At 36.4% G+C, this 22,122-nt stretch overlaps 1 protein-coding gene across 13 annotated transcripts in view; it reads left to right on the top strand.

Annotated features, from left to right (window-relative positions):
• ITSN2 (intersectin 2) overlaps positions 1-22,122 on the top strand; it is a 128,536-nt gene that overhangs the window by 25,578 nt on the left and 80,836 nt on the right. For 8 of the 13 annotated variants that reach the window (XM_025454504.3, XM_025454505.3, XM_035700327.2 and 5 more), the window contains exons 2-14: positions 919-982; positions 3,155-3,256; positions 8,653-8,745; positions 10,419-10,482; positions 11,677-11,840; positions 13,145-13,351; positions 13,474-13,570; positions 14,582-14,721; positions 18,736-18,799; positions 19,343-19,480; positions 19,931-20,016; positions 20,705-20,967; positions 21,839-21,988. In XM_025454504.3, the coding sequence (XP_025310289.1) occupies positions 952-982; positions 3,155-3,256; positions 8,653-8,745; positions 10,419-10,482; positions 11,677-11,840; positions 13,145-13,351; positions 13,474-13,570; positions 14,582-14,721; positions 18,736-18,799; positions 19,343-19,480; positions 19,931-20,016; positions 20,705-20,967; positions 21,839-21,988 (1,599 nt within the window). In that variant the 5' untranslated portion in view covers positions 919-951. The remainder of the gene's footprint in view (positions 1-918; positions 983-3,154; positions 3,257-8,652; positions 8,746-10,418; positions 10,483-11,676; positions 11,841-13,144; positions 13,352-13,473; positions 13,571-14,581; positions 14,722-18,735; positions 18,800-19,342; positions 19,481-19,930; positions 20,017-20,704; positions 20,968-21,838; positions 21,989-22,122) is intronic. The other 5 variants (XM_049096063.1, XM_025454506.3, XM_035700328.2 and 2 more) reach the window with 1 other exon arrangement.

Below are 22,122 nucleotides of genomic sequence, written 5' to 3'. Positions count from 1 at the left end.
TCTTGCATTGTTTTAATTCACAGCTTTAATTACTAAGTATATTATTATAAGTTTGCTACGTCTTCACTCTCACTACTGGTCTTATCCTCAAGATTTGTGGAATAAATTTTGAATTTATTCATAGTGAAATAATGAATTTAGGGTTCAAAATTATATTGCGTTCTAACAGCCATTTATCAAAAACTCATTATGTGTCAGGCAGTATACTGGAGTATGCTTAATACTTTTAAAAATGCTCCTGCAAAGTATTTTTTACAGATGAGGAATCTGAGACTCAGGAAGGTTAAATAACTCTCCCATTGTCGTAGCTAGGAAAATAGCAGAGTTGGGATTTAAATCACAGCTGCTAGTTTCCAAAGTTGCTTTTCTTCCTAGTGCAGGGTACTTACCCAGCATATTTAGTTATGTTTAAATAAACATATATTTTAATAATTCTGGACAATTTTTATAAGCCTGCAGAACTCTGAGCCACATTTATTTTGGATATTTTTCTCATTTAGGGATTTTTTTTTTTTTTAAGAAAAAAGTGTTATGGATTTCCATGTTATTATACACTTAATTTATACAGTTGATTTCTCTGAAATAACATCTTGCCTAGTTAGAACAACCTCCCTCTCTCCCAAGTTAATTTCTACAAAATTGATTCATGCCAAGTGTTTCTGTATTCAGTATTTGCTATGAAATATGGGCCTGTTTTTCTTATAACTTTCTATTTTAAAGGCAGCACCATTACCCGACTAAGTCTCTTACCCTTCCCCAAATGTAAATCCTGCCTCTTCAGCAGCAGCAGAAGCTCTGCATTGTTTCTGTTGGAAGTGTGAGCTCAAGGGGACAGACATTCCCACTGCTTAGCTGGTGCACTAAAGCTGTGATCTGCCCTTGTTGTATTATTAATGGCACAATGTTTTTATGTTGCAGATGGCTGAGAGCTAGCCAGGAAAATTCAGTACCATGATGGCTCAGTTTCCCACAGCTATGAATGGTAAGCCGCTTTGTGCTTATGGCAAGTTAAAGAGGTTATGGGGGGGTTTTGGCTAGAGGTTATAAAATATTCATTTTGATATTTTTCCTTAAGCTTATAAATGCAAAACTTAAAGTATTCTTATTGAAAATGTTAGTTTACTTTAAAACTCTGAATATATCTTCTGTTAGAATATTATGCAGTAAATCTTGCAACTCAGTTTAAGCATGTTCTGCACTATCTAGAATGTGTGCTTCCTTGCCTTTGAGCAGTTATGAATAACCTAAAGGATTTATTGTTTGATGCATAAAATGGGAGGACAAAAAGCAGAGTGCTGTAAGTGAAGAACATTAAAGATATTTTCAATTGTTTGGAATGACTGTGAACTGATTAAGCCAATAAAGATTCATTTAGTAATATACATATAAAATTAAGTTATCCTTTTATAAAGGATTATATATGCCTATACACACAGTTGTTTAATATGAAACATTTTTAAAGAAAGTGTTGAGGTAACTTCAGTAACAAAATTTTTAAAGCATCTTTTCTGATTCTAGTTGTAATTCTTTTCCCAAATACAAATTAAGTACCCTTAATAAGTATTAAGTTACCGTGTATGTCATTTAGAATTAATTGAGAAAATGCATTATATTTTTTAATTGCTAAAGAAGTCTAAGATGGAACTTCTTAAATATGTGGTAAATTTCATTAGCCAATTATAAATAGAAGGGAATAGAGAGTCTAGTTGGTCATTCTTAACATTTAAATTGAAAGCAGTAATATTAAAGAACATTAGAGGGAAAAAGAAGCATCATGAATAATTCTACCACTTTCAAACCGCAATTCTGTTTCAATGTTACCATCTAGTATTTGATCAAGTACATCGTTTTTAAAAATATATTTTAAGTCATTGGGCCAAATTAAGCACATTGTTAATACAAAAATACATGTTGTATATCTAAAATGTTAAGACTCAAGATTGACCTTGTGAGATTTAAGGGAGTTTTGGGAAAATGAATTATTTGTGTAAAACTAAATTCTGTGTGCTAGAATTCTATGTCATATAGGGATGGACTTGAGATAAGAGTTTTGTTTTGCTTTTTGCCTTTTCAGAACTCTTATTTAAAGATTCAGCATGAGCATTGCTGGAAATGGTGTGGGATTATGAAGATTATTAGATGCTGCAGACTATTTTTAAAAATTAAAAATGGTTTTTTCCTCATAATGAGTGATAAAAGTTTAGAATCGGTAATAATTGTAGTAGTAATGTGCTCTACCCAAATTTGAGGATTTCTGCGCACCATGCAAAGGAATTTGCATTAAACACATAGTTTAGTTTCAAACTTCAACAAAATGTTAAGAAGGTTTACAAACAAAATGAACATAAATGCAAGCAGTATAGGCCTAGTCTTTCTTCATTCTGTTTCTTCCATTCCCTTAGCATTTGTGTATCTACTTTGTAGCTCACTGCATTACTTATGAAAGAACAATATTGGACAAAATGTTGGATAATTATTTTAGGAGTGATAGATAGGAACCTAGGTAGTAAAAAAAAAAAAAATAGAAGTAGTAATTTTTTAAAACCTCTGAAGTACTGATAGCAAATGTAGACTGGGGTACCCCTCTACTTAGTTTAAAATATAGCTGAAGATTAAAGATAATCTTGTATATATCTAATTCAGGTCCAGTTCAGAGTTTAACATCTTATTGGAAGAGGCATTCACATATAGCACAAAACCTTCAAAAATAGTGTTTACTCTTAGTAAATGCTCAATTATAGATGGTGTTTAAATCTTTTCAATGCCTAGTACTGTTGGAACTTGTCTATAAGTGCCCTAGACCAAGCTGTGTGTCTAAATGCTTCTAATGTATTTCTCACATTTTGCCATGTCTATTTCATCATCCCAAGCCTAACCATGGATTAGATTTCTTTGGTTCTCACAGAGCTGTGCTGCCTTATATAGTAGCCATTAGCTACATGTGACGATTTCAACTTAACTTTAAATTAATAAAAAATAAATTCAATCTCTGAGTCATACAGCCAGCCACATTTCAAACTCTCAAAGCCACATGTGGCCAGTGGCCATTGTATTGGACAATGCAGATACAGAACATTTACATCATCTCAGAAAGTTCTATTGAGCAGATATTCTTTTCTTAGTCTCTTTGCTTCACTTCCCATCTCCTCAACAGAGCAAAAAAGATCAGTGCGTCATATTTTTACCACTCGTGACTCTAATTCTGGTGTCTTCTGCACCAGCAGAATCATCCTTGCCAGAGTCTTCTTTGATCATGGTAGGTTTGCTTTCTGCTTTTCAAAAATGTAATGAAATTGTAAACACAGAGAACCTGATATTTCAGTCATCAGGTGATAAGCAAGAGGCTACTTCCAATTCATGCTGCTGCCTGTTTGTAGTGTACTGTGGCTTGTTCCAGCCTTAAAACTGGGGTGGGTACTGAAAACTGGTTAAAGGAGTAAGAAGTTCTAAAGCCCATGACGATGGCTATATCCAAACTATGGAAATGGGGAGAAGGAGGGGGAGGGAGAGAACAGTTAATGGCTTTAGGAGGGGAAAAAAAATGCCATTTTAGAGTTTTATTACCTTTTCAGAATTTTAGAGTTCACTAGTTTTTTTCATCTGTGTAATTAGGAAATTGTTAAACATTGGATCTGCAGAATCAGATGTGGTATGATACTGCATTTATAATAGCCCAAGCATTTATTATTCAAGTCCCAGTTAAGGCTTTAGTTCTATCTAGACCAGTATTCTTAGTTGTGTTTTAGAGATAGAAGTTTGTACTGGGTTGACATATATCATTTGGCTATTATTTTGAACTGGACCCAGAAATAGTCTTCAGTTAATATCACAGCATACAAACCGGGTATAACATGTTTGAATCGTGTACCTTCAGAACTGTGTGTTAGAATACTACTGTGCTACTATTCAGCTGTGTTGACTTAATCTTGTGGAACGTGTGTGTGTGTGTGGGTGTGTGTACACCTGTATGTACATATACACATGTGTGTGTATGTCTATATATGTAAAACAGGGATGACACTATTTACTGCATGGGATTTAGCATATAGTAGACATTCTGTAAATGTCTCTTTTTCCTTCTACATAGACCATAAGTACGTTTTTGACAGAGCCAGTAGGTGACAAGATGAGAATAAGCAACAGAAATCTTTGTGAAAATACCACATTCTCAATTTAGTGATGAGTGGGGGAAATGAATAGAATTTTAATACATTTCTAAAGTGATTAGACAATGTAAAAGGTTGTTAGTTTTTCAAGGAAATATTAAACATCAACCTCAAAACAGGTTTTCCTGACTTTCTGTAAGGCTTATGAATAAATACAGAGAAAGATTGGGAAATGTTTTACTGGAAATTTAAAATAATGAACTGTTAACTCTTGGAAAGGTTCTGTTAGTACATATTCTAAGAAAGCCAGAATTGGATCAACTTTTTTTTTTTTAATATTTTATTTATTTATTTATTTATTTATTTATTTATTTATTTATTTATTTATTTATTTTCGTGGGAGAGGAGGGGACAGGAAGGGAGAAGACAGCATAGGAGGAAGGGCAGAGGGAGAGGGAGAATCTTAAGCAGACTCCTTGCCCAGCCCGATCTCATAACCCTGAGATGATGACCTGAACCAAAATCAAGAGTCAGACTCCTAATTGACTGAGACACCCCAGGTGCCCTTGATCAACTATTTTTAAATGGTTTTGAAATACATGTATTCCTAGTTTTCTTATTTCTGTGTAACTTTTCCTTTTTGTAAAATTCTTAGTGCCTTAACTTCTCGTGTGTTAATGTCATTCTTTTGAGGTGTCCAGATTTAAAGATTATTTAAATATTACTTAAAAATTATCCCTTGTCATTACGCTTCAGACATTTTTTTCTATAAGTGACATTCATCATGATAATATTGAGTCATGGCTAAAGGAGTATGTGAGTTCCTTTAAAGCACATTTTATTTATCTTTTTACCCCTAGTCTTTGTACACAGTGGTGCCCCATAAGTGTTTTTTGACCGAATGTTTATGAAGGCGTCAAGGTTGCTGGAACTAAGCAAGAAACCTTATCAGATAGTTGGCCACTGTTAAGACAGATAACTAAGGATAGGTAAGGTGATAGTAGGACATAAGGAAGCACTGTCCTTCGGATGCACTGTCCTTTGGATGCCACGGAGCCCTCTGCAGTCTTAGGAAGCAGTTTGCCACTCCCTGAGGATGTACTCTTTCTGGGGTTGTGTGAGAGCAGCTTAAGCCTTCCTAACCAGACTCTCCAGATTTAAAATAGTCTTAAGGTTTCTGACTAAAAAAGCCTCACTCTCCGTATTTTCTGGCAAGGTACCTTTACCAGAAGGGGAAGAGCCTGAGAAAGATTTTAATGCTCTGACTTCTCCTTAATTATATTGTTTCCTGGGATTGGGTTGAGTAAAGAAACTAATTTATTGAATGGCCTCCATGTGGCAGGCATATATTAAATGGTATATTTTTATTTTGTTTTATTTTTAAGTTGGGTTTATTGGGGTATAATTTACCCTTCTTAAGTATATAGTTTGATGAGTTTTAACAAATGTATAAAGCCATATAAATTACGATATGAAACATTTCCATTATCCAAAAGATTCCCTCATATCCCTATACCCCACCCTTAGCCATTGGCAACCATTGATCAGATTTCTATCCCTACAGTTTTTCCAAAATGTCATATGAGTGAAATACATATACCTATTTGTGTCTGGCTTCTTTCACCTAACAAAATATTTTTGCAACCTATCCGTGTCTTTGTATATATCTTTCTATTTCATTGCTGAGAGTAGAATTCCATTGGATAAATGTGTACCACAAGTTGTTTAACCATTCATCTGTAGAAAACATATGGGTTATATCCAGGTCTCGGTGTCTAAACCAAAATGTCTAAAGCTGCTGTAATCATCAAAGGACAGATTTTTATCTGGAAAAAAGTCTTCATTTCTCATGGTAAATACCTATGAGTTTATTGCTGGGTTGCATGAAAAATGCATATTTAACTTCAGAAGTTGCCAGACAGACTCTTTTTTCTAAATTGTCTCCGTTTTCTTCTCTACCAGTAGATGTGAGAGTTTGAGTTGCTCAGCATCCTTGCAGCGGTTTTCGAAAAACTTTAGACATTCTGTAGGCATGGAGTAATATGTTACCTGTAGTTTTATTTTTTTTTTAAGATTTTGTTTATTTATTCATGAGAGAGAGAGAGGCAGAGACGTAGGCAAAGGGAAAAGCAGGCTCCCTGCATGGAGCCTAATGTGGGACTCGATCCCTGGACCCCAGGATCACAAGCTGAGCCAAAGGCAGATGCTCAACCACTGAGCCACCCAGGGGCCCTGTTACTCTAGTTTTGATATTCATTTCCCTCATGATCAGTGACATTGAACATCTTGTCACATGCTTATTTGCCATCTGGATATCTTTAATATGTCTGTTCAAATCTTTTGCCCATTTTTTTGGGTGGGGGAGGAGCAGGGATTGTATTAATGAGTTGAATAGTTTTTATATATGCTGGATGCATGTCCTTTATTATGTTTTGCAAATATTTTCTCCCAGTCTGTAACTTGTCTTTTCCTTTTTTTTTAAAAAAAAAGATTTATTTATTTATTTATTTTAGAGAAAGCGAGAAAGCAGGTGCACATACAAGCATGAATGGGGGCAGGGGTGGAGGGAGAGAATCTCAAGCAGACTCCCTGCTGAGCACAGAGCCAGATTTGGGGCTTGATTTCCTGACCCATGAGATCGTGGCCTGAGCTGAAATCACAAGTCTGATATTTAACCAGTTGAGCCACCCAGGTGCCCCAATGTCTTTTTACTTTCTTAACAGTGTCTTTAAGAAAGAAGTCCAGCTTATCAAAAAATTTTAATAATTTGCATGTTTTGTGTCCTAAAATCATTTCCTAATCCAGTCACAAAGATTTTCTTCTTTGTTTTCTTCAAGAAGTTTTATAGATTGGCTCCTGTGTTTAATTTTGTAATCCACTTAGAGATAATTTTTTGTATGTGGTGCAGGATTGAGTGGTTTGGTTTTTGTTGTTGTTGTTCATGTACATGTCTACTCTTTCAGCTTGTTTCAATGAAGAGTTATCCTTTCCCCATTGAATTATCTTGACCTCTTTGTTGAAATCAACTGACAATGTATTTGTAGGTTTATTTCTTTTTAATTATCCTCAGGGCAGATAGTTTAAGATCCTCAGTTAAGTCTGTGGATTCTGATCTTGTCTTCAACACTTACCAGCTCTGGTACCTTGTGCAAATTATTTAATCTCTCCATGCCTCTGTTTCCTCCTCTGTAAAACAATGATACCAGTAATAGTTACCTCATGGAATTCTTGCGACTGTTTAGAAACAGTACACATAAAGCTCTTAGAGAAATACCTAACACGTGGCACATTAAATGCTAGCTATTATTATTTTACCAATCTAATAGATGAAGAATTATATTTAGTGTTATTTTTAGAGTAGATACACTATCTATTACATACAGTCTTCACAACAACCCTGTAAAGTTATATAATCTTCCTAATTTTTGGAGGTGACAGCTGAGGTATAGAGAACATAAGCATTTTATCCATAAATATTGAGAGACAATGTAGCACAGAGTTCAGAGTACCTGGGTTCTAATCTCAGCACTGCCACTAATTAGTTGGGTGACCACCATAAGTTTTGGTTTCCTTACCTGTGTCAGGGGTATAATAGTAGTATCTAATGTACAGGGTAGTGGTGGGGAGTCAGTGAGTTACGGCATAAAAAGTCCCTGACATAGGGTCCAGGCTCAGTAAAAGTGAGCTGCTTCCTTCTTTGTCATCCTTTGTTGTTGTCGTTGTTTTCTGTTGTCATCATCAGTTTTCCAGATTCCTATGGTAGTAAAGCAGTCTACATCCACACTCCTAGTCACAGGAATCATGACAGATTAATTTGTTCACTGATAAACCAAGTAGGTGTCTACTTTGTATGTGGTATTTATTTAGAAAGCGTATAGATGTAGGTGTTTTAGGAACTTCTTCAGTATATCTGTTTCTGTATTTTTAACTTTAATCTTAAAACTTATCTTTAAAAGAGGATGTTTCAGTAATCCATTCATTTAAGGCTAAGAAATATTTATTAAATCAGATCTATCTTAGTGTTTCAAAGTATAGTGGGAACCTACTTTTCAATGATAGTCATTCTTGGAAACAACTCTGTAGGCAGATTTTTATACCATAAACAGCAAACATGTATGAGTTTATGTATCTAAACATTTTTGGTTTCTTATTAGTGAAAGTTGGGTAAACTGAAAAGGTAGTCAGAAGTGAAGTATAGATGGTTATTAGCTATGTTGATTGTGTAAAGAGGATGGGAATAATATTTTATTAATCTTCTTATTTCTGGAATTTAGCCTATTGCCTGTATCTATTGAGTGGTATACAGTAATTATTCTATAGATGTTAATTGGTTGAATGAGCGAAGAACTTCAGGGCTGTGCCATATATATAGTCATGAGAGCTCTACTCTGTGTCATGCAGGATAGAGTACTGTCACTAAATGGACACCTGTGATCATATTTACATTTTAGAAGTATTTTGAGCATTCTCGTGTGTGTGTGTGTGTGTGTGTGTGTGTGTGTGTGTATGTATACTATAATTTCTTTGTCTTTTACTTATGGTTTAGGAGGGCCAAACATGTGGGCTATTACCTCTGAAGAACGGACTAAGCATGACAAGCAATTTGATAACCTCAAACCCTCAGGAGGTTATATAACAGGTTTGTATTTATATTTTATTTGTGAGTTATGTCCCTTTTCATTTAATGTCTTAGAATTAGTTTTAATTCGATTACCATCAAATTTGTATTACTAAGTGATAAAATTCCTGCCATTCAGAATTCATGAATTAAAAAAAAAAAATAGTGGCTTTCTTATTTTATCTGGAACTGTCTAAATTTGTTTTGGATTTGGCTTATGGAAGATCTTTTCCTAATTCTAAATTATAACCAAGAATGCTGTCCAGTTTCCCACTGTAACATTCTTTCTAGAACATTTTCAATTTATTTCTTAAGGCCGTTGGGACTTTTTTCCAAATGTATTAATATTATCCTAATAGGTTGTGCCAGTTCCCTGTATAACAGTCAGTATTACTAAGTCTAGAAGAAGTGTGCATCAGGCCCATTTCCTTGAAAATAATCTAGAATTTCGTTCCTACAATCTGTTTTTATGATGCTAGTCCTCTGTTTTTGAGAGGTGATCCCAAGTGTTGATTGTTGGCACTAATCCTTGTTTTGCAAGATGACCTCCAGAACCTAAGGAGGATTAATTTTGGTGTGCTTTCAAATTTTTTTCTATCAGTTAAACTTTTTTTCTATGCCAAAGCACCTGAGTGCTTTATTTACAGTAATAGTAACTATAAGGACTAATATTTACCAAATCACTGTATTTCAGATGCTGTACTTAAGTACATTATCTCATTTAATCTTGCAACAACATAGTAAAGTAGCTACTGTTGTCTGTATTTCAGAGTGTTGGTGTTGATCTGGGCTTTGAAACTTTTCAGTCTGATTTTGGAATCCGTCCTCTTAGCCATTATAGTTTAATGTGATTTGTACTTCTATAATAATAGCCACCTTTCCTGGTATCAGGGCTGGGATTTGATTACCCTACTTGCAAGTTAATAACGTAGTCTGTTGCTGTCACCTGGATTCGGCACAAGACCCAGGGTTCCTGAGACAGAGACCAAGGACTTTGTTAGAAATGGCACAGCTAGCAGCATGAGCATCAGCATGTTCCTATAGGTTTCTGTGTCCCCTAAGTTCCACGGGGTGATGCAGAGAGCCCAAAAGGATATTAAACATGCAGCGGGTGTTTTATAGGACAGGAACACTGAGCCTGAGGGAACCCACCATTTTTAGCAAGCAGGCTTGTTTTTTGGCCCAGGGAGAAACATTACCTAATCATGCCTCAAGAATGCTCACTGCAAACCCGACTGAGAAACCGCTCAGGTAGAGAGCAGTTAGGGTCTTTCATTCTTGGCACGCACAGCAGGACATAGAGGATTGTGAGAGACCCATGGGGGACTAACCTTCCCAACATCTGGTATTTTTTATTTTAGAACTCTTCTAGGGAATACTGTTTTTAATTATAAATTTTATTAAATGGAAATATTATCAAATAATACCCCAGTTATTATAGGAAACCTAAGATGAATAATGTAATCTTTCATCATTGATTAATGCATATAACTTAATTTGTGGCTTTTTTGTTTTAAAACTGCTCAATCTTATTAATGTAACATAAATAATTTTGTGTATTTCTGTTCTTTAGTGACTGAAATTAAAATGACAAATCAATAGCATTATTATATTGCCCATTATTATTATTCATAGGCATTGGAGGAATTCTATCTACTAATGTGCTATTTGACTTTTGCTTTTATTACCTTCAGGGGATCAAGCCCGTACCTTTTTCTTACAGTCAGGCCTGCCGGCTCCTGTTTTAGCTGAAATATGGTAAGGTATTCTCTTTTCTAGATGAACTTAAATTTCTGATAGTCTGGTTTTGTTTTGTTTTTCTTTAAAGGTTTTATTTATTTATTCATGAGAGACAGAGAGAGGCAGAGACAAAGGCAGAGGGAGAAGCAGGCTTTCTTCAGGGAGCCTGATATGGGACTCGATCCTAGATCCTGGGATCACGCCCTGAGCTGAAGGCCGACACTCAAATGCTAAGCCATCCAGACATCCCTGTTTTTGTTTTTGATACAGTGTTAATATAAAGTTATTTTTACTTATAGTCTGCTCTTGCTAAGTATTTCTTCAGCTTTTAGGAAAATAAATTTTACTGAGTAAATGACTAAAAATAATTGAGATTTTGTTCTATTGGACAATTTTTTTTTTTTAAGATTTTACTTATTTGAGTGAGCAAACAGATCAGTAGCGAGGGGGTGGAGTGTGCAGAGAGGGAGGGGCAGAGGGAGAAAGCAGACTCTGGGTGCTCCATCCCAGCACCCTAGGCTCATGACCTGAGCTGAAGGCAGATGCTTACCAACTGAGCCACCCATATGTCCCTCTATTGGACAAATTATTAATGTCCTTTGAATTTTTCAGGAAAAATGGAAGCATCACCATTGAAAAATGTTTCTTTATAATTTGGCAGACTCTCAAAATCTTCTTTCTGTTACTTTGTAGTTATTTATCTCTTTCATCATCTATAAGCCCAAAATTAGCTCTCCCTTTTCCTGCTCCTCCCTTAATCAAAATTGTTCTTCATATTATCTAGAGTTTTGTTTTTTAATGCATTTATAATAGATACCAATCCCTACCCCATCTTTCTTTCCACTTGGAATATTCCCATACCTGGCAGAGTACTGGACACATAACAAACTTCCAGTAAATATTTGAGCAAATTAATAAATTAAATTTAGAATGATTATACTCTTGAAAGTTTCTTTCTGTCCACACTGGGGGTATCATCCCAAAGGTCTCATAGCTTCTCTACACATGGATTTCATGTAGACTGGCAATATTTCATTAGATGCTATCTTTGGTCAGTATTTCTTAATGTACAGGTTTTAACTTTGCTTGTTTATATATATGTGCTTATTAAGTATTGATCTGTGTGTGAATGCTGTGTCATTTTTTTCCATTTTATCATCCTCAAAAATACTAACCTTACATACCAATCTACCCACCTCATGGTCCTTCTAGGGCTTTATCAGACCTGAACAAGGATGGGAAGATGGATCAGCAGGAGTTCTCCATAGCAATGAAACTCATCAAACTAAAGCTGCAAGGCCAACAGTTGCCCGTAGTCCTCCCTCCTATTATGAAACAACCTCCTATGTTCTCTCCTTTAATTTCTGCTCGTTTTGGTAGGTATTTATTAAATGACAGTTAAACTTGATTCCTAGACATAATATTTAGGGATTAAAAAAGGGTTTGTTAGCCTAAAACAATAATTCTCAGACTCCACGTTAGTTCTCATGTTTGAGATAAGATATGAAACTGACTGTCATAGAAGGGGTGTCCTTGTGTCCCAGTTTTCCAGGGACAGTTCTGATTTATGCCTGTTGTCCTGGCCTCAAGTCTGGTTAGTGTTCTCTTTCACAATTCCCAGTTGGATGATAAATTATATGATCCTCCCTAGTTAGAGCTGATCTTAAATACTATTCTTAGTTTCCTCTCTACTCTGTATGAATAACAGAAAAAAATGTGAACAATTTTAAACTCACTTGAAGTGATTTAAGTTGGGAAGTAATTTAAAATTATTCCTAAGTAGAAATTTTTCTAATTTAAAGGTTAATTACCCAGCTAAATTTAGGGCTAAAAGTTGCAGACTTTGTGCTCCTTAATTTACCATATTCATCAGAGAAAATCCGTTTTCTGTTAATTTTGATTAGCCAATTTCTTATTAATTATATATGAGAAACACTCATTGGGATGGAACATTCAATTAGGTATCTCTGTGTATCTGAAGCTTGTTCTTTCATTCCAGATGTTAGATCTTAAAATACTGAATTCTTACAATGAGCTCTAGAGATAAATACCAGATCATTGTGTGACAACCATACTTATTAGTGTACCTAGTAATCTGCAGTTAGTAAATGAATAAAAGTCATCATTTTATTCCTTTTAAAGAATTGTTCTTAAATCTATGGATGTGTTACTTATAAGAAAAGTGAAATATGTGGCATACTTCTTCTTAAAAATAATGCATATGCATAAATGGGTCTACTAAAGTATCTAGTAACTAGAATATCTTTTGGGGGGAGGGGACATTGGGGGAATATGTATGTATATGTGTTGAGTAACTCAACAGGACTATATTTATTATCCTTACACAAAATCCTACATTTAATCAGGTGATACAGTCTTTCTTTGAGAATACTAACATTTAATTGGAAAAGCCTGCTTAGTTTTCATCATGGTGCTAGAAGAGAGTCTTTAACTCCTTAGTAGGCATTCCCGTAGTTCACATAGGTCAGAATATTGATATTAAAAGCAATGGTGTAATTGCTAAGTCAAAGCTGCTTTAGTGAACTTTTTAACTAAGATTGTTTGTCCGTAGTGTCTCTATAAACCTGGATGTGCCTCACTTGTACTGTCAGTTTGTTTTCTGGCATGTGTTTTATAGTCAATTGCTAGCACTGGGAAATGTGTTCTGTTTTGTGTCTAGGAATGGGAAGCATGCCCAATCTGTCCATTCCTCACTCATTGCCTCCAGTTGCACCTATGACAACCCCCTTATCCTCTGCGACTTCAGGGACCACCCTTCCTCCCGTAATGATGCCGGCTCCCCTAGTGCCTTCTGTTAGCACATCATCACTACCAAATGGAACTCCTGGCCTCATTCAGCCTTTATCCATTCCTTACTCTTCTTCAAGTAAGTAGCTAATGAGTCAGAAACTGTTGGAGAAAGAACTGTTGTGTCCTGGTTGATACAGATTTTATACCTTGTGATATTGTTTAGTGTTAACCTTTTTCTTCATTTCTTTCTTTTCTTAGCATTGCCTCATACATCATCTTACAGTCTCATGATGGGAGGACTCGGCGGTGCTAGTTTACAGAAAGCCCAGTCTCTGATTGATTTAGGATCTAGTAGGTATGAAGGCTTAAAACCTACAACTTTTTATGCTTTCAATAAGGAGTATTTAACAAAAGATTTCTTTTTTTTTTTTTTTTGGAAGCTCTGAGCTTATCCAGGTTTTACTTTATAATGCCCAAATGTAAAAGTGCTTAAGGTAAATTTACTACTTATAACTAATAGAAAATAATTTTTTATTTTTAGAATCAGTAAATGTTTGAAAAAATGTTTCACATAAACTAAAAACGTTCTATCTTTTTTTTTTTAAGGTTTTTATTTATTTATTCATGAGAGACACACAGAGGCAAAGACATAGGAAGAGGGAGGAGAAGCAGGCTCCATGCAGAGAGCCCAATGCAGGACTCGATCCCCAAACTCTGGGATCACGCCCCAAGCCAAAGGCAGATGCTCAACCACTGAGCCACCCAGGCGTCCCTTCTGCTATCTTTTTAATTAGTCCGGTTTTTGCCCCAAATTATATACTCTATCAAAAAGTCTCACAAACATGGTATATTATTACTTTTTTCTTGAGCAAAGATTTTATTTATTTATTCATGATAGACAGAGAGAGGCAGAGACACAGGCAGAGGGAGAAGCAGGCTCCACGCAGGGAGCCCGATGAGGGACTGGATCCTGGGACTCCAGGATTGTGCCCTGGGCCAAAGGCAGGCACTAAATCGCTGAGCCACCCAGGGATCCCCTGACCTTGTTTTTCATAACATTACTGAGCCATAGTTTGCCCATCGAGAAGGTGGGGACAGTAATACCTTTTGAGATTGTCATGGGGATTAGAAATAGTATTTGTAAAGGCCCTAACACAGTACTCAGCCTGGCATAATGTTCTGTACTTTGTATGGTACTTGTTTTCCTAAGAGTGAGGTTAAATTATTTAAATTTTTAAAATATCAAGCACAAAAGCAATTACTGTTGTACTATAGAAGGTACAATTCTTAATGTCTCTGCCTTATAAGGTTTAACAAAATGTATTTTATTTAGTAACATAAAGATTTTAAATTAATTTTGTTATAGCTCAACGTCCTCAACTGCTTCACTATCTGGGAACTCGCCCAAGACTGGGACCTCAGAGTGGGCAGTTCCTCAGCCTTCAAGATTAAAATATCGGCAAAAATTTAATAGTCTTGACAAAAGCATGAGTGGGTACCTCTCAGGTAAGTGATATGCGGTGTTTAAGAATATGAGAGAGTTAAAGTTTTTTTATATGAATTTCTACTAAAGAACATTTATTTGAGTTTGTACTCTGTAGTTCACCTAAAATTTTAACATCCAAAAAATTTAGCAGCCATTTGATAAATACAAATATTTTAAGTTGTGTGAGAGTTCAAAATGAGATACAACCTCATTGATTTCTTCAAAGTTCTTACAGTGAAGATGAGCACACAGGTAGACAGCCAACTTTTTGGAAAAAAAGACCTCTGTTTTGAGAAGATTAAGCCTCATCCTCCAGTGCGGTAAAAGGAGAACTTCCCATGACAAGGACCAGCATGTGGCTCCTAGCCCTCCGCTTTTTCCCTGCAGTACCCTTCCTCATTGAATCTTTCTGTACTTGCCCTTACTAAAACCCCCATGAGCATTGCCTGCCCTTTAATGTTCCAACCCAGATGTGCCCATAAGACTCAATCTTAGGTCCTTACAGAACATTGGAGTCCATGCTAGAACATTATCCAAACTTTTCTAATTAAGGATAGTGAAGGGGATATAAACAGAGGATAATAGGCAAGTAGAATTCCTACCTTCTAACTTTCACCCTCTCTCTTCACTCAACAAGTAATTTGCAGTTTAGACAGAGTAATAAAATAAGTGTTTTAAAATAATAGAGCTTTAAAGTTCTAGAGAACATAAAATGGGAGATGGTAATAGTAAAAGGATCAGACAAAAATGTAGGAAGAGAGAGAGCATTTAAGCTCCATCATGAAAGGAAGAGTTAGAGTTTGGACCGATAGAGATTGAAGCTGAGAGCATTTGAGGGTGACAGAAGAACTCTTAAGAGCAAAAAGTACACAGCATGTTTGGAGAGTTTGAAAAGTAGTCTATGGAATTATGAGTATGGGGTCTGTAGTTGTGCATTGGGGCAGGGGAGCAAGAAGGCTTTCGAATTGATTGGACAAGCAAAAATACACAGTGTTTTCTTTAAAGGTATATAACTGTGAAAAAAAAACTTAATAAAAAAGCAAAGTAGGGGGTGATTGGGCCTTGGGTTGGACTGCTCCTTTCTATACACATTAGCTCACCCTGTTTGCCTCTGAGGTCATGTATATCAAAGTCACTAGAAATTGAAGGAAGAAAAAGAAAGACAAGAGAATTATGCACACAAAATTCAGGATAGTAGTTCCCTCTCCTGGAGGAGGTGTGAAGATAAAGTCGTGGAACATAGTTTCAAAGCATTTGGTGATTTAATTTTCTTCCTCTTCCCTTCCCGCTAAACTCTTGTGATTTATTTAGATTAATTCATTGACTCGTAGTTTCTGAGCCACATATCTTTTGGGCACTCTGTGATGCACTGGAGTGCACGGAGTTGGAAAGATATGGTCCGTATCTTTGAGGAGTCCATAGTATTTAGATCACATAATCATAGTCTTTGATTAGTGGTTTAAAAATGCTGTGATTGGGACACCTGGAGGGCTAAGTCAGTTAAGCATCTGACTCCTGATTTCAGCTCAGGTCATGATCTTAGGATTGTGAGATCAAGCCCTGCATTGGGCTCCACGCTCAGCAGCAAGTCTGATTGTCCATCTCCTTTCCTCCCTGCTCACTTGCTCACTCATTCTTTTAATTTTAATAAATTAAAATCCTTAAAAGTAATAATAAAAATGCCGTGATTAATATAGACGAGAAAGTGACTGATGCTGAGGATATGAGAGAATTTCACAGAAGAGATGACATCTGAGCTGGACCGTGTAGGATGAGTAGTCCACTAGGGAGAGAAGGAGAGACTAGCATTATAGGCATAGGAAATAAGATATCCAAAGGACTGGTGGTAGACCAACAGTGTAGAAGTTCATGTGAGCTTTTTGTAGTAGAGGACCCTGATGGCCCTCTGTAGCCCTTTGTATTATTTACACTTGCACATATTTTAGCCTTTCACCAGTAGGTTTTTAATCATTTACCTTCCTTCCTTCCTTCCTCTTGTTTACTCTGTTACCTAATGCTAAGGGATCTACTTTCAGTTGTTTTTGAGCAAAAGCTGAGACATTAGTTATTAGACCTTTTTTTTTTTTTCAGTTTGAAATAACCTTCCATTTCTTTTTATTAGAAAAGTCCTCCTTTTAACATAAAGATCTCAAATTTCACTTATGTGAGATCTACTAAGGACTAATTATTTGGGAGATGGTAGAAGCTATTTCCTGTGTTTTTTCCATATGTGATTTCTGTCAAATCACCAGGGTTTTTTTTTTTTTAAAAAGACTGAAAAAGATTTTTAAGTTATATAACATAAATATCCAATTGCATGTTATAATTTCTGATGTATCTGTGTTTGTTTCATATAGTATAAATAGTCTTGATAACCCAGACCTCACGTTCAAAGCCCAGTGAAACGATGGGTTAGCAACGTTCATGCTGGCTCTGTAGTGGGAGCTGTTGCTGAGGAAGAGTGGGTGGATGTACTCTTTTCTGTGCAGGGTGGTCCTTGACTCAGGCAAAACCCTGAGTAGGGTCTGACTCTTCCAGTACCCATGGCTCAGTCATCACTGGGGAGTGGGAGGTGAGATACCTGCTTCACTGACTAGGACACCTTCCCTAGAGAAGTCATGTTATTTATCATGATCAGAAAGTCACATGCTTGCCCACCAGACATGAATGCTCCTATGAATCAGACAGGACTTTCTGTTCTAAATGAATTCCTGGAATTTTCTGTGTGACCATTATCCTGACATGAAAATGCAGGTAAAGAAGCCTGTCAAACATACTTTTGATTACTGAGGGGGAGAAAAGAAGTTGGAACAGTTTATTACATATGGTAAGCATTCAGTGAATGCTGTTCTTATTCTCAGACCCTATCCCATAAGTCCCCACTGCACCTTAGAGAATTTAGGATTACAACATTATTCGTCACTTTAGCAAATATTTATTAGGCATGTGTGTACCTGGGACTGGGTGTACAGTATGTTAGTAAATAAGGGAGTCAAGGCTTTTGTCTCCATAGAACTTAGTAGGATAGTAGAAACAGACAATAAACAGGTAAACAGGAAGCTAAATATTACATTACAGATTGTGATGAGAGCTGTGAAGGAAACAAGCAGAAGGTATGTTGGATCATAGGGTGGACAGAAAAGGCATTTCTGAGAAGGTGGCATTAAATTGGTACTTACAGGGGGAGAAGGACCCAGACATGCAGTGATGTTGGATTATAGAACGTGATGTTGGATATGGGTGTACATGAGACAGAGGGATCAAGGGTGACTTTCTGCTTTCTGGCTTGAGCCACTGGAGAAGCAGTGATGCCACTCAGAGAGAGGGGAAGGCTGAAGGTAAATGGTTTGGGTGAAGATTAGGAAGAAGGGTGTGAATGGGGATTGAGAGAGTCATTTTGTACATATTCGGTTTGAGATGCCTGTAAAATACTTCAGAAGTTTTTTTAGTTGGATATAGATGTCTAAACCAGAGCAAAGGTTTGAGCTAGGGTGTACATTTGTGAATTATCTAAATGCTATTTAAAGTCACAGATAGAAATGTGAACACACAAAGAGAACAGAGAGCCCAGGACAGAGCCTTGGGGAATGCCAGGATTTACAGGTCATTTGGAAGAGGGAGAGTAGAGACAGAGGAAAGATCAGAGAGAGATCAGAAAGTCAGAAGATGCTAAGAAAGCAGTGCTTCAAGGTACACAGGGAGAACGAGGAGGCCAGAGAGCTCAGCAGCCTCCAGTACTTTCTGTGGCAGCACATGGTCCTCCGTTTTGGTTAGTGGTGTGTACTGTTATTTTCTGAAACAACATGGGGGAATGCTTGAGTTACCAATTCTTGATTTTAAATTCCTTTGGGCAACGACTGTGTTTTGGTTACTGCTGAATGCTCAGCACCTCTTTGGTAAAACCTTTTTGATGTTAAAAGTTCCCAGGATAGCAGCAGTATTATTTTATAGAATACAGTTATTTGGGTTTGCATGACTTTAAAGAGGCTAAAGAATTTTGTTTCTTTCTTTTCTGGTTTTCCCCACTCAATCAGGTTTTCAAGCTAGAAATGCCCTTCTTCAGTCAAATCTTTCTCAAACTCAGCTAGCTACTATTTGGTGAGTTTGTCCACTAATTCATGATTTTTAACGATATATCCTTTGTTGTAAGAAAAATACTGTTTCTGTAAAAGTTTGTGACTCAAAGATGTTCCATAAAAGCAGCCATTTGAAGGTTAATGCAACCTTGAAAGCTAGTAAAACTGTACAAATTGTTATTCTTGACAATGTGGCATTTAATTATTTTGCAAGTAAAACTAGTTTGCCTTTTCATAATGGCAACTATGGAAAGTTAGAGAATATCTCATTTGTTATTTAGAGCTAAATGTGATTTGAAAGGTGAATTATCCATGAAATGGAGACAAGCCACCTTTTCAGAAGGAATCTTTCCTTTTCTGTTTCAAAGTTTCTCCCCACCCTTGGGTGAGAGGACAATAAAGGGTAAAAATAAACTCTTTTCCCTATATACTTAGATTTTACTAAAATATATTAACCCAACTGTTTTACTGTCATTATTCTCATTTTAAAATTAAATATTAAACTTTTGAAAATACTTTAAGTAGACTTTGTTTATAAGCTGGTGAGCGTTCACATTTGCTTTAGGACTCTGGCTGATATTGATGGGGACGGACAGCTGAAAGCTGAAGAATTCATCCTTGCAATGCACCTCACTGACATGGCCAAAGCTGGACAGCCGTTGCCACTGACGTTACCTCCTGAGCTTGTCCCTCCGTCTTTCAGGTGGGCATTTCTTGAGATGAAGAGGCATGGTTTTGATTCCTGGGCAGACGTGATTACTACATTGTGATCTCCTAAGGCCTCTGCTCTAGTTGAGTGAGAAGTTAAATATTTACAATCCATTTGATTTTGGTATTTAATGAGTTACACCAGGAAGGAATAAAAATAGGTGTGTTTCCACCACATTATAGATAAGGAAACTGACAACTACAAGATTAAGAGCAAACATGCTCATGGCCAATAATCAGTAAATGGCAATGGAAATCTAAATCTCTCTAGCTAGATAGTCCATATCCTGCTGTACACTGTGACTTTAGACCTTCTTGCATTCTAAATGTCTTTAATACTGCATTCTAAATATTAAATGGCTCAAGTCATTGGTAGTCTAGCTGTATATACAGTCTAGAAATTCCCAGACTGCATGTTGTTAAATTTGTTGTCTGCTTTTCTTAGAGGAGGAAAGCAGATTGATTCTATTAATGGAACTCTGCCTTCATATCAGAAAATGCAAGAAGAGGAACCTCAGAAAAAATTACCAGGTAACATGGAGTGTCTAAGTTGTGTATCTATAGTGGGTTCTCTTAAATTTTACTGTAAGATGTAAATGAGTATTTAGAATTTTCACATTCTTAATATTTTATATGCTATAAGAGAAAATTATTTCATAAGTTGGGTTGGATTTTGATATCAATAAAATTAAGATAGTTAAAAATGAGAAGTGTATTTAGGAAGAAGAGATAGTGTATGTATTTGGCAAGAATGTGTATATTAGACAACTTAATTAAAATGTTTATCCCACTTAAGAAAAATCACTATAGCAAGCTTTGTGATGAAATCTTCAGCTATAAATGAAAGTTTAAATATTGATTGAAGAAGCACGTGGGTAGATATTTTAAAGTATTAAGATGTTAATGAAATATATCAAATAAAACAAGTATATAGCCATATAGCTTTGTTTGTCCTTGAAGAAAATACTGAGAAAAAAGTGGCAGGAATAGTAAAATTATTTTTCTCTCTCAGATGGATTCAAACTTAGAAATTTGTTTTCCAAAAATGAATATTCTTAGATGAAAGTAAATACTATTTACATTTGAGTTAAAATTGTCCTTAGAAGAACTATCCAGAGAGAAACAGCACTCAAATGATCACAAGGCATGAGTGTGTTGAAACTGGAATCCACGTTCTTGGGCTCTTCATGTGAGAGTGCTTACAATATACTTTATTTAGTTACTTTCGAGGACAAGCGGAAGGCCAACTACGAGCGAGGGAATGTGGAACTGGAGAAGCGGCGCCAAGCCTTGATGGAGCAGCAGCAGAGGGAGGCAGAACGTAAAGCCCAGAAAGAAAAGGAAGAGTGGGAGCGAAAACAGAGAGAATTACAGGAGCAAGAATGGAAGAAACAACTCGAATTAGAAAAACGCTTGGAGAAGCAAAGGGAATTGGAGAGACAGCGGGAGGAAGAAAGGAGAAAAGAGATAGAAAGACGAGAGGTTATTTTTAAGTTATTTTTGTTTCCTAAGAAAATGATTATATTTAATAAGTGGCTCCACTCCATTTGATTTAAAAATGGGTATTTTTCTTGTGCCTCTTTCTCTGCATCATTCATTCTTACCCTCTCCAACTCTGAACCTTCCTTCCCTTGCTGAGAGGAGGAGGGCCCTTGCTTGTGAAAGGTTTTTAGGGTTGGTAACTGGTAGCAAAGGCATGTCTGCAAATGATATGTCACTCAGAGGAGTACTGATTGCAAAGCTGAGATGAGCAAAGAGCTGAGGTTAGTGAGCCAGAGGAAGGAGTCCCTCCAGGCATATCATGAATGAAAGGGAGCTTTGGATCCAGAGTAAGAAGCCACAGAATTAGAGCAGCAGAAAGCTGCTGAGACCGTGGGGCCGAAGGTCTGGAGGGGAAACACAAGGGTGAGCTTGCACAGGTCCTTGGGATAAATGCTGTTGTGTGGTGTCCCCAGAAGAACTGGCTTTGTTTTAAGGGGCTTGGGATGGAGCACAGTAAATCATAATGACACTGAAGTAATGTCAGTAGAAGGTGTTTCTTCTCTGACACCAGAATAAAGGTACAACAGTTCCTATTAACGTTTTTATTTCTGGAATTGTCCTTTTGTTTAAGATAAAAGTTAACTACAAACAAGAAGATGGTCCCATGAAACAATCAAAAAGTCTAACGGGTAATGTTGCTTTTGTGGAAGTCTGTAGGGGTTAGGCCCCCTGATAAAACTGGGTTTGCTCAGAGACCCTTAGGCTAAAGCCCACTAAGTGCTAAAGGCTGCCTCACCTTTATCTTGGTCATCCCATCAGTTTTTGAATGATGCAAAATTGTTAAGTTAAAAATATTATTCATTATTTTCAGGCAGCAAAACAGGAACTTGAAAGACAACGTCGTTTAGAATGGGAGAGGATTCGTCGACAAGAGCTTCTCAATCAAAGGAATAGAGAACAGGAAGAAATTGTCAGGTTAAACTCTAAAAAGAAGAGTCTTCATCTTGAGCTGGAAGCGCTGGTATGGCTAAAGTTTAAGTGAAATTTCTCTGAATGATGCTGGAGTTACCTGTTGAAAATGTCATTTTTTTTTTTTTTTAAGATTTATTTGTGAAAGAGAGCAAGCAAGCACAAGGTGGGGGGATGGGCAGAGGA

Source organism: Canis lupus, chromosome 17 (genome assembly GCF_003254725.2).
Source record: "Canis lupus dingo isolate Sandy chromosome 17, ASM325472v2, whole genome shotgun sequence".
Taxonomy (NCBI): Eukaryota; Metazoa; Chordata; class Mammalia; order Carnivora; family Canidae; genus Canis; species Canis lupus.
The sequence above is the reverse complement of the archived record's forward strand: the minus strand, read 5'-3'. Positions and strand labels throughout refer to the sequence as shown.